At 44.9% G+C, this 12968-nt stretch overlaps 1 protein-coding gene across 1 annotated transcript in view; it reads right to left on the bottom strand.

The window, feature by feature from the left end:
- The window catches only part of PAPPA (pappalysin 1), a 180033-nt gene that overhangs the window by 121615 nt on the left and 45450 nt on the right, over nucleotides 1–12968 (bottom strand). The window contains exons 3-4 of the mRNA XM_033077497.2: nucleotides 6530–6675; nucleotides 1805–2098 (exon numbers count right to left, since the gene is read on the bottom strand). Coding sequence (XP_032933388.1) covers nucleotides 1805–2098; nucleotides 6530–6675 — 440 coding nt within the window. The remainder of the gene's footprint in view (nucleotides 1–1804; nucleotides 2099–6529; nucleotides 6676–12968) is intronic.

Genomic DNA, 12968 nt, shown 5'->3' with positions numbered 1-12968 from the left:
CTTTGCTCAGGACTGGAGGTAACTGGACAGATGGATGGGACAGGAACAGACAGACAAATACAATACGATCAAGCTGCACACGACCAGCAAAACAGAAATGAAAGAAAGGCAATTCCTAGAACTGCATGACCTCAAACTACATGTTTCAAAGGTATTTTGACAGCAATTTGATATCCTGATATATTTTACTCAACTGGCAACAACAGAAAAGCAAACAGATTCATGCTTGAGCTCTAGAGATATCTATCATGTCGCTTCACCTAATTTTTCAAGGAAAAAAAAAGAGGTTTCAGCTCAGAACACCAGCACACATGTAGCTCCCAGGAGCAGATGGGTATCTCTGTGGTCTGCCTCTGCCTCAGCTCCCGAGTCAGCTGGCAAGGCAAATTCTCTTTGGAAGAAAGGAGCTCAGAGTTTTGAAACAAGTACGCTCCACCCCTCACCACATCCACACCAGCAGATTTGGTGGAGGGATTTTGTCATCTGTTGTGGTCCTGTCTTATCTGAGGGACGTTACCATGAGGCTGGACTGGGAGCTCAGGCTCCCTGCCTGGCCACAGGCACCACAGCAAAGCACACCAAGGAGCTGACTTGGTGTGTTTGTCCCTGAAAACACCCTCTAAACAAATAGAAAAACAGAGAAAAACTCAGCATTGCTTTTAGCTAGTGCCACAAAGGGCATAAAAGCATTTTGGTTATAAATCATTTCAATCCATGCCCCAGATGACATTAAACACTTTGTTTCTCTACAGTTTTATTACAGAATAAGCACTCTTGTGACCTTTTGAGTGGGAAATCTGTGTTTTTGCCTGGAGTAGGAAGGTGCCCTTCAGTGTCTGTAAGTATATTGGTTGCGTTTAAAATGTTGTTGATGCTGTCAGCTCACTGTCATAGATTGTCACTGCAGAGAGATCCTGCAGCCCAAAATAAGGGGAAATAGGAGTCAAGGTATCTCCTGAGAAATAACAGAGGAGCTTCCAGCTCCCCTTGAGCTTCCAGAGGTGCATCAAGGACCCCAGTCCAGCCTCATCCAATGGGACAGGGTCACAGGAGGAAATGGCCTCTTTGAGATATGCTCTGTTGGGAGAAATGCCAGAACCTGACACATCTGGGCAGCAGAGCTGTGCCTGCAGAGTTGTAACCACATCAGCTCTTGCTTTGAGGAGTGGTTTTACCACACTGATATGGAGCCTCTGTTTTTGCACTCCCAGTACAACCAGCACAGTACACTGGTAGTCCTTGACCAGGCAGAATCCCATTATTCACATTCTAAAGATGGAACTAGGATGTGAGTGATTCCAAATCAAACCTAAACATGGCATTTCAACAGATACCTAGAGGCACGAGCAGTGCCTCATTAGTTGTCCACTTGTCACAGGGTTATCTGACAGCCTTGATGGTATCAATATTCACCTGACATTCTATATCTCCTTGGGAGAGTAAAAACAATCTCTGGATTTGAGTTTTTCAAAGACTTCATAGATCAGGCATCCAGATCTCAGAGAAATAGGGTGTCAGGTTTGCTGTAGAGCCTTTAGAAGCTGTTTTCTTGATGCTTATCTCATTTCTTCCATCCCCCAAGCCTTCTGCCTGGTCTTCACATGAAACTGCAATTTGGGGAAAACTGGGATAAAAGAAAAGGAGAACTAGAAGGGATTCCAGAGGCTGTTAAGTCTGATCCCTCCTCAAGCTCGGTTCTAGATCTTTATCAGCATAAAACCCCCCAAGAAACTGAGCAATCAGGGGTAGTGCTGCAATTCCCTGTTCCTGCCCAGCCACAGACCCCCCGAGCAAAGCCCAGTACCTGCGTAGCTCATGAAGTTACTGAAGGGCGTGTTCAGGAAACTGTGGAACCCACAGGTGTCATTGCCAGGCCCAGGGTCCCCACACAGCTTGTGCTTAGGGGCAGGGTTGGTGTCACTGCACAGGTCCCCAGTCTCGAAGGAGGGCTCTGTTTCCATGCACGGGTCGCTGCAGGACAGGATCTCGGAGATGCCGCGGAAGACGTGGTAGAGCCCCAGGCTGTGCCCGATTTCGTGGATCATGGTGTGTGTGTGGCCAGGGATTCCGTAGAAGGAGGGATTCAGCACGATGCCACCTGCAAGGGGAGAGAGAACAGATTCTAGGTTTGTCTTGTGTTCCTCAGGACAGCAGGAGAAAGGGAAAAGAACACCTTCCTTGGATCCTCTGTAGCAGTTTTTTTGCAGAACCAGACACATTTCCTGCCCAGTGAAGTTTCATCTCTCTCTTAATCTTGGACTCTAAGGAGGGGGAATTGTGGGACAAGCTCAACAGCCCAAACCAAAATCACTGCAACAATCAGTCTTTCAACTGAATAAACTCAATTTAGGTTTTTTGTTACCTTAGAGGAAAATCCTGCATGAAATTACTTCCTACTATGCAATTTTAGATAATTCCATGTGCTTAAAGAGTGTGACTCTGCCCAGATAGGCGTAAGCAACGTATTTGAGACCGAGATTCAAACAAAACACACCTGGAACACTCTATGTATAATATTCCACAGGGTAAAGATGTGAGAAAAGCCTATTAACTTCTGAAACACCCTGAGAATTGCAGAAGACTCCACCAATACTTGCAAATTAAGAGCTGGGCAGAGCAAAGTGAGCACACCCAAGGCTGGAGCAGTTTTTTCAGGGTGTTGTGGAGGCAGCTTTGGAGTGACTGTCAGAAACACACTGTTCATGTACTCAGACAAGCCTGCCTTGATCTGAACTGCACAGTCCACTAATAAATATGCATTAAGTCTAAAGTGTCAAAAAAAATGAAATCCTGACGTGATAAACCTAAAAGATCTATGTGGTTATTAAATGTTTGCAAAGAAAACTAAGTGTTTTCTGTTGTGTGAACTAAGGGATGCATAAATAAGCAAATGGCAAATTAATGAGGATTTGCAGTACATTGAAGTAATCATATGAAATAATATTTGTAGCTCAGTTAGATGTTAGTGTTTTTGTATTTAAGATATGCTTGATATTTCATTATTTAGCTTATTATCTCAACTTTTTCAAACCTTTTATTTAAAACTCTTTTTGTGTCCTGCTTTTCATGAGGAGACTGCTATGTAAAAGTTATAGTGGGAATATAAATCTTGGACATGGTACTCTAATAATTCAGTGACAATGAGGAGAGAAAAGGTTTTGGCAGGAGGAACTTTATCAGTGGCTGTAGCACAGGGAAGATGAGATCACCAGGTTCTGATGCACCATAGACCCTTCATCCTTATCTGCCTGGAGACTTGGTTGTAAAAACCATGAAATTAGAGGAAAATGAGGCCATGAAGCTCTTAAGAAGTCCTCTAAATTCCACTGTCAAACAAAACACAACCAATTAGGTCTATACCATCCCTCACACACTCTGGCCTGCTGCCTCTTCACAACCCCTGATGACATGACTGCCCCAGCAATCAATGTCAGCACTCAGCATCCCTACAGCTGCAAGGATTTAACTCACATCTAATCTGAATTGATTTTTTGGCAATTTAAGTTCATGACTTCGAGTCCTTCCTCGCACGGATATGAAGAACAGAAGATTCTCCTCCCCTTTCATCAGCTTTTATGAGATTGTCATCATCCCCACTTCAGGCTCTTTCCCTTCAGTCTGAATCACTGTAATCCCTTCAGCCTTTCCTTGGAGCTCAACTCTTTTCCTAGACCTCCCTGACTGTGGCTCTGCTTTGATTTTCCCCATTACCTCACGTTTTCCTCTAAGAACAATGTCCAAAACACAACATGCAGCACTTCAGCTGAAACTGTGTCAGTGCTGAAGGGAGAGGAAGGAGCACTTTGGATGTCCTGAAGGGACACATGCACAAAATAGAGAAAAGAGAAAAGACCTTCCTCTGAGCAGGGGCACATCTGACAATGTGCACAGGGTGGAGAGGATCCCATGAGCATGTACAAATACATAAAAACTATCTAAAAAAAGAGAACATAAAATGTAAATATGTGCACAAAAGAGTGAATAAAACCTGCCTTGCTGCAGCACCTTGTCCACTCTGCCACACGTAGCATCTGCTGCTCCTCACACCAGTTCTCCACATTCCCAATTAATTATATACAGACCTACCAGCATGCAGCTCCACAATAAACCCATGATTCCTCTCTCCCCCTCCATACAATACAAGCTCTGATTCCTCTGGTGCTTGGTCTCTACCAGGTGGAGCCATTTATACCCAGAGAGTACCCTGCATACTTTTGGGGTTCTCTATCCCAAAAAGAATTCCAGAGTTTGTTTCCCAGAGTCAGGAATATTGGTGAAATTCCTCAGCAGGATGTGCCTTCAGTAAAGGCTGGTTAAATTGTTCTGGCATTGGAGAACCCTGAGGCAGCTGGAGAGGGAGATTTTATTTTTGCCTTTGTTGAAAATTTATATTTTTTATAGCTGTCAAGAATCTAAATCAATTGCAGTTTTACAGAAAAGATAAACTCCCTCACCCAGACAATCTCTATCCCAGCTTTTAGATCTGCACCACAGGACATATTTCATATTTTTTATTAAGTACATATTGGATTTATAGAAGAGAGTAAAAAAGATTAAAGATGAATTCTTACAAACCAAGCACAGGTCTGGGAGGGCTATTATGACAGGAAATTATGAGCATTATTTATTTATTTTTTTACTTTTTTTTTTTTCCCCTCCCTAGCAAGTCAAATTTTAATCTGTTGTCCAATGACTATTTTTTTTTTTCTTGAGAGATCTTTTTTTGGTCAATGAACTCTGTCAATGCTCTGTAGGAGCTGAATTTAAATTGTTTTGCTCAGGCATGATGCTGACAATTAGCTTAACAAAGTGACAGAAGAGCTCATCAGGGCTTTGGGCGAGCCCCAGCCCTCTTGCAGAAGGTTCTTCTTGGCACTCTGGAGCTCTCCCCTTGTTCTCTGCTCCCTCCCATGGCAGCACCAAGGGAAGCTGTGAAAATCCTCGTTTAGGGAAGGAGCAGCTGTATTGCAGCCATATCCCACTTGGGCAGTGACACTGAAGTTTCACAGAATCACTGAATCTTCTGGGGTGGGAAGGGACACACAAGGAGTCCAGCTCTTCAGTGACTGACCCACAACCAACAATCATCACTGGTTATCATCCCACAGAGATAGAAATCCCATCACTGTGGGTGCTGGTCCAGGCTGGGGTAGAGCTCTGTGTTTGTTTTTGCCAGATGCTGTCCTGGGGAATGGTCCCTGGTGGGCACTTCCAGACCCTTCTGGTTTGGGTGCTCCCAGTGGGAGCCTGCAGAGATGAGGCTGCAGGCAAGCCAGAGTGGAATGGTTTCAGTTCCAGCTGAGCTCAGCAGGAGTGTCAGTGTGTAAGTGCTGGTCCCTGGGAAGGGAAGTTTGCTCAAACTTCTTCCAGAGCAGCTGCAGAGCTGGATGTTGTAATAAAACATTTCCTAAAACTGAAAGAGGGTAGCCAGTTCTAACTGCTTGGTCTGACCATGGACCTCCTCTCTGCTGTGGAGACAGGTGACCATAAAGACATGGTAACATCTCATTTTTGGGGTATTTTTGACCTTGGAAAAGCCTCCCTGACTGATGGCTATTCCATACAGCTCAACTTCCATTGTATGTTTGAGGATAATAAACGCTGCTTGTTCTCCCCATTTAGGTTTATAATCACCACATATTTTTTATTTAGCTCAACATGGGTTGAGTAATACAAAAACTGGCTGGAAGTCTGTCACAAAGATTTAACTTTGTGAAACTGGACTTCACTTCCAGTCTAGGAAGGTCTGGAAGAGCTGGAGAAATATCTGGAAAATCTATGAGAACTCTTGCTCAGAGGAGAGGACCAGAGCAGGTTTGCAGCTCAAGGGAGGTTTGTGAAGTTAGGAGAAGCTCACGCTGACTCAGTCAGTGCTTTCTGAAGCTTTGGAAGCTCCTCTGACATTTTGCAGGGAGCACAGGTCCGGTGGCACTGCAGGTGGCAGTGAGTCATTTGGGAGGCTGCAGAGCTTTGGATCCCCAGGTTCCAGCAGCAACCTGGTTATGAAACACGCCAGGCAATCTGCAGGGTGGTGAACTCCTTCCAGTTCCACTCAAATGAACATTAGAAATACAATCCTCAGCTGTTTGCTCTTTTGCACATTCGTAGAGAAAAACAGCAGCAGATTTGAGCTACAGTCTGTGAGCCAATTGAATACTTGCTAATGAACTAAGGATCAGAAAGAAACAGGCTGAGGTTAAAGATTCACCTCTGTCTCATCCCCACACCTATCCCCCTGTCCTCTGCACACTGCTCCCATGGAGTGAATGCCCTGTAAAGTAGCTTCACTGAAAAGGTGAAATACTTTCAGCTTGACATCATCTACAAATACCATAATATGCTTTGGGTTTATAACCTAATATTTTCCTGGTTGTGAGCCAGTATCTGGGAATCGTGAAATACTTTTTTTCCCCTGACTATATATTAGAGGAATGATAAGAAATCAGAACAGAGCTTAACGCATATTTGTCTTTCCTTCTTAGTGCCTCAAAAGAATGCTTTGCAAAGAAGAAACATCTTTATCACTCACCTAGATGCATCAAGGCTTCTTTGTCCCAGGGCCAAGTTGCCACTCCAGCCAGCTCTTCCTCGGAGGAATTGGCAAAAAAGATGTTGAGGTGTGTGGATCCATCCAGTTTGAGTATGTTCTTAAGTTCATTGACATCCAAGTATGCCCTGTGGAAAAAGAAAAGCATTTTTTTTCCTAAAGGTGACACAAAAGCAACAAAACACTGAAGAAGTGCTGCAATCCAAGCAAAGGTCTTATAATACCCTGCATATCAATCACCTGAAGTGTTTAATAACCCACTCCCAAACTTTGATTACTTTGCATTCATGTAGTGAATCTCATCTAAAACCCCAGGCCATTGATTAACTAAGGCCACAAAATCCAAGGTAAATACATAAAGCTGTCCACATTCTCAAGATAAGTATAGGAATCTATTTATTATGAATGTAATTAACCAAGTATTATGGTCAGTAAATCTTTTCACACCAGCAGTTAGCTTGCACATTTCCTCTAAGCTGTTTGTTGTTGTTACCTCTAATTTTCCTTCACAAAAAACAAGTTTCACATCCTCAGGCTGGCACCACAACTAACTCCAGCTCACAGAGTCACTCCTTTATCACCAGTTGCAGTCACTTGTCCTCAAACCCACCTGCCCTAACCCTGACATCCCACAGCTGGTTGGGAATTGCTGTTTCCAACAGGCAAAGCTGTGCCAAGAGCTTTCCTTGCACGAGTGGTACCATCCCATAGCATCAATTCCTTAGGTCCTCCCAGGGTGAGCAGCATTTCTCCTTAGCTTTTGGGATGCCTGGAATTCACAGAGCAATCTGTTTGCAGGCAAGCTAAGCCAAACTCTAAAGCTTGATGGCTGTTGGAGGTACTTTTTGCTCCTTTAAAGGAGTAGATTTTCTGATACTGGAATACAGGGGCTGCTTGCCAGTGCACATACCATGGTGCCACACTGTTTGCACTGCTCCAGCTCACAGTAAAGCTGTAGAAAATGAAATGTAAGAGTAAACCCATTGGTTCTCTGTTTCCAGCTCACACTGGCTTTTGATATGAAGTGTTGTGATAAGAGAAGGGGGATATGTTGCAGTGTCTCCATTTGGCAGGTGGAGATCCCAGAGAGAGGGATCACACCGAGCCAAGCAGGGCTCAAAGGCTGTAAGGAGGAGACACCACAGTCTCGAGCAGGTTGATTCCTGCTTCCTGGAGTCCCCCTTTGTCAGTGTGCATGGATGTGTGTAAGGCTCACACAGCTCTCCCAAACCACACAAGCTCTCAGAAGGGTTCCCTGCATACTTTGCAAGACTTTTGCTCCCAGAAGGGTGAAGAAAAAATGGGGGAGCTGGCTCAGCACCAAGATCTTTTTGTCCTTCCCCGGAGGACTCCCAAATGGAAAACACATTCATATTTCCACAATAGCTTCCCCTGCCACTTGCTGAAGTCATTGCGTCCAAAATAGACCGTGGCTGGGTGTCCCCAGGCCCTGGCTGACTCATGGAGGAAGATGTGCTCTTTGGGGACACCAGTGGAAGGGGATGTTTCCGTTCCATACAGTGTTTATCTTCCAGTCAAATGGGGATGACATCCTGAAGGACAGGTCAGCACTGTGACCCTTTACACATTTCTCATCTCCCCAGTGTTCTCAACACATCCATGGAAAATACACAGACCCTCCCATTAGCTCCTCAAACTTGTCCTGCCTGGATCTGCACCATGCTCTGAGGCTCTGCTCAATCTACTCCCAGGACCTTCTTTGTGCCTAACAAAACATCTTTTCCAAGCATGGGCTCCAACTAGACCACATCCATGAGCAATAGTCTGAAATAACATGTGAAAACTGATGTGCATTTCCAAATGTCCCCAGTGTGAGAGCACTGGGGAATGTGTGACAGCGGGTGTGACCACGGGGAGGGGACAGTGTCCTGCACCTGTGGCAGCATCACTGAGAGTGAGCAAAAGTGTCAGAGGGAACGTGGGAGTGATGTGAGGGGCAGAAACAGAAGCAGCCAGTCTGATCAGAGCAGTGTTTATGTGTTTGTGTCACAGGGAGGGGAGGCCTGCTGCCTGGGCTGGCTGTGGCTGTTGATTCAGGGTGCAGATGCTTTATGCACATGCAAATCCCTGTAGGAGTAACCATAATCCAACTCCTCTCCTGAGATTACCATTTTTATCCTTCCTCTTCTCTCATGGTTTCAAATAATCTAAACTAATATTTCTTTATTCTCAGCTGTCTCTTTGCTTATCGTTTACATAATCCAATCCCCATTTATCTCCTCAGTGCACAGCCACAGTCACTCTTTCTCTTCCATTCAGCCCATGAGCTCCAACATCCAAGGCTACATGGATTATTACAGCAAAAAACATCCAAAGCAGACAGCATTTAACTAACTGGCCAGTGATGGCAATGCTCCACTGAGACTGGACTCATGCCTCATGTAAATCCATCCTACTAAGTCCTTTGGACATGAGTTTCTGATATTTCTCTGACCACTTTTCTCTGCTAGCCAAGGGAAGGCTGTGATTGAGCAGAATGTATTCAGTGGTGGAAGAACAGAATGCCAAGAGGATTTTAAGCAAAGGATCTGCCCGGGTGTAGGTGTAAGTAGATCATGCTTGGAAGGCAGTAAATGCAAACTCCTTCATGGGAGCAGCCAGCAACCCCCAGCACGTAAACATGCCCGAGCCCTGAGCTCAGGCAGAGCCTGGGAAGTTGTGAGTTTGTGCCTGTGTGAGCGTGCAGGAGCAGAGGTGTGAGTGTGGCAGGGAGGGCTTGGACACCGAACACACGTGAGGCAGCCAAGAGAACGTGAGGGACCAGTGTGTGCGTGTGTAAGAGATAAAAACACGAGCTGGAATTCCTTCCTCTCCTTCCTCCCCATGTTTCTAATAACCTCCCATCCCTATCCATCATCGCCACATTCCTACACTCAAGGAGGCATAAATTAACTACTTTTGCAGTTCATGTCCAACTCCATAGCCGCAGGCAGCAGACCCAATATTTACCAGGTCAAAATAGCTTTCAGTTATTGCTTTGGACTAGGCTGACTCCCCCCTGCTTCGTTATCAGCCCAGACTATCTGACCCAGCTCAATCTGTGAGCACTGCTTACACTTCTCAAGGTTATGTGGGTCCCCTGACAGAGGACATTATGTCTGTCACATGGGCTCGTGCCAGAGAGAGCCAAAGAGCCCAGCCTTTCCAGCACTGCCAAACTCGCATTTCAAAGACATGAGTGCAGTCTTGGAAAGGGATCAAAGCCTTTCCAACTGTCATTAGAATATTTCCTTTATGCATCTCTCTGTGAGTGCCAGCAACATATTTCATAAAATTCATTGGCTTGAGATGGTACCTCCAATATAAACCTGAATGGGGGAACTGTCAGGGCAAGTCTATGTGGAAAACAAAACAAAACCCAAAGCACAACAAAACACATGTAATTCCTGTAATGGAAAAAACATACGATGCTGTGAGCGTGCCTTGCTGGAGAAAGCCTAATGAGCCTATTAGTGCATCATAAAAGGTCTCCTTTGCTGGAATCTGTTTTAGACATAGAAATTCTATGGGCTGTTTAAGGCCATTTGGGACACCAAATCATATTAGGCAATGCTCACATTCCCACCCAGATCTTTTCATCGACTTATTTGTTCAATGCACAGTTTTTGTTTTCTTTTTCCCTCTGCTGCAGTGCAAAGAGACCTCTGAGACTGTTCTGTGCAGCTCACCCTTACCCAGTGAGCCCCAGCCCTCAGCCAGGGATGTGGATCCATGCAGCGCTCCAGTTTCAGTCTAATGGAGTTTTTAGCTCACCCAGCAGTACCCATCACACAGCCCACCCCATCAGTCACCCAGCCATTATCCCCGTGCCTGTCTCATCTGTCAAACCCATTTCCTGTCCATTTGGGCTGTGACTTGTCCCCAGGCAAGGAGGTGAAGCCCTTGGCCACCAGCCCCATCTGCCTTGGGAGCCACTGTGAGGAGCTCCCTTTGCTGGACCTCAGCTCCACATCCAAACCCAGCCACAAAACCCTGTGCTGAGCCACAAACACATTTGGCAATGGCTCTGAAACTCAGCTGATATCAGATTCAATCATATTAAATCTGGTTTTGGTGACTAGAGTTGAGCAGTTTTGTTGGGGGTTGGCAGCCCTTCCACCTTTTTTGTTTTTTCTTCCAGATCAGAGAGTGGTTTCCCAAAGTTTCCCTAATGTGCCTGGGCTGCAGCCTCTCACACTCCTGGTTGTTTTTTGCAAGGAACACAGAGTCCTCCAGACCTTATTGTTAGGAAATTTCCTACTGTTTGCTCCCAGTTATTCTCTATTTGCCTTGGTTTGTTGTTTTGGGTTTTTTTGTTTCTTTTTTCTTCAAAGTGTCACTTTACAGCAAGAAAACAAACAGGGTACTTTAAAAGATTATTTACAAGATCCCACCCAAACACAGAGTAGGAACTCTGCTATCTGCTCACTGTGGAGTATGGTCTGCAGCTGCCTGGTAATTTTGTTAGGAACAGAAGGCACTACATTTCATCCCTAAACCCAACCAACAACAACCAAAACCAACAGCACCTCCTGAATTAGGAAGTCAGCCTCAAAATATCTCAATTTTCAGTATTGACATACAGTGTCCTATCCTTTACCCACTGGGTTCAGCACATGGCAGGACAGGTAAATCTGCTGGAATTACAGGACCCAGAGAATCACTCTTCTTCCCAGGACTCCTTTCCACTCTCAGAAGTGTCAGCCCAGCCTAAACCATGGTGCATGATTTAGACAAAGAGAAAGCTTTTTTTTGGGCAGCCCTGTGATAGCCTGTGACAGATCCAGGTGTGATCCCAACATGGTGTGGCTGACAGGTCTCAGTAAAGTTCCCCGTGTCCTTTCAGGTCTCATCCTGGCCCCAGGATTCAGTGGAGCAGCCATGACCACAGCAGTCAGTGTGTGGACAGGCACTCACCACATCTCTGTCCTGGCTGTCCAAACCTCACAGAGTGCCCAAGGTTTCAGGGTGCAGTGAACACCTAGAGATTCTCAACATCAGCAGTGAAGACAGTTTTGAGATAAAGGATGTTCTTCTTGAAGGTAGTGGCAAGAGCCACAACTGACAGCTGACCTTGACATGGGGCCATTTGGCAGATGTGCACAGCTGTAATTTATCTTTTCCTCCTGTGATTTCTCAGTCCTGGGTGGTTAGACAGCTAACTCCTTCTGGAGAGCAGTGCTGATGCCAGTGTGAGAGCTGCCTTTTGCCCTCTGTTGTAGAGTCACAGAAAAATGAGTCTGGAAAGGGTGCCAGAGAGCAGGGCTGCCAGCCCTTCACCCCAAAGCTGGGGCATCTTCATGTGTCACCAAACAATGTTTCATTTAGCTCACTTAAAACCACACATGACAGGGACTATGTCAATGTCCCAATGACCCGCAGCCCTCATTTCTTCATGGTCAGAAAGTTTTTTTTCTAAAGGTCTACCTAAGTCTTTTGTGCTCTATTAGAGGAGTATTTGTGCCATTCAACCACTGACAGGGCAATTGGATTCCCTTTTACTTTACCAAACCTATTACTTATATAAAGCCTATTATATCTCCTGTACACCATTTCATTTTTAGGCTAAAACCATCTTATTTCCTCAGCCTTTCTCACTGCTTTTAAGACCTCTGCTTGTTTCTGATGCTCTTATCTGCACTCTCCACATCTTTCCCAAAGGCAGGTCATCAAAAGGGGACACAGCCCTCAAGCTGAGAGTTTATCAGTTCCATGTAACTGCTACGTTTGTCCTGTCTGTCACCTCCGACCTGACACAAAGACACAGTAGAGATTTCAGACCTCCAAATATTTTATTTTTTTTTTAAGCCTAAAGTGTTACAGGTCTATAAAAAATCTGTATAAAAAAAGACAATCTACAAACTCTCTTTAGCAGTGGACATGCAATAAAAATTGTGTCTGATTTAATGTTAAAGATTTGCCTTTGCTGACAAATTCAATTTTGCTCCTCATTTCAGACGGATTGCCATAAATCATGTGCAGCAGGAAGTGTGCCTCATCTACACTGAGTTTAGTGTTAATTTAAGACACTGGTGTAAGTGTAGTAAAAGTCATGATAATTTATTGATAAAGGTATAAATCTTTCAGTGATTGGGACAGAGCCTGAAACACAGCAGAACCAGAATACTACAAGTGAGAGGCTTCAGGTCCCGGTTTAGATCCAGATCACTGCCTGTGTTCACACTGAAATCCAAGTGTGGAACTGTAATTCCAGCCACATCCAACCCAGGCAGTTGCTAGGTCATGTCCACAAGCATAAATTGCAAGCACTGTCAGCACATGCAGGCTTGGCAGCTCTGAAAGAATTTTGGTTTATCTGCTGTAGCAAAATGTCCTCTCCAGGCCCCGAATCTGATCTCTTGTTACAAGAGAGGAGAAATATTTTGGCAAAAAAAATATAAGAATGATGAGGATCCAAGAA

This window comes from Catharus ustulatus, chromosome 21 (genome assembly GCF_009819885.2).
Source record: "Catharus ustulatus isolate bCatUst1 chromosome 21, bCatUst1.pri.v2, whole genome shotgun sequence".
Taxonomy (NCBI): Eukaryota; Metazoa; Chordata; class Aves; order Passeriformes; family Turdidae; genus Catharus; species Catharus ustulatus.
Note: the sequence above shows the minus strand (reverse complement) of the source record. Positions and strands in the feature narration are given on the sequence as shown.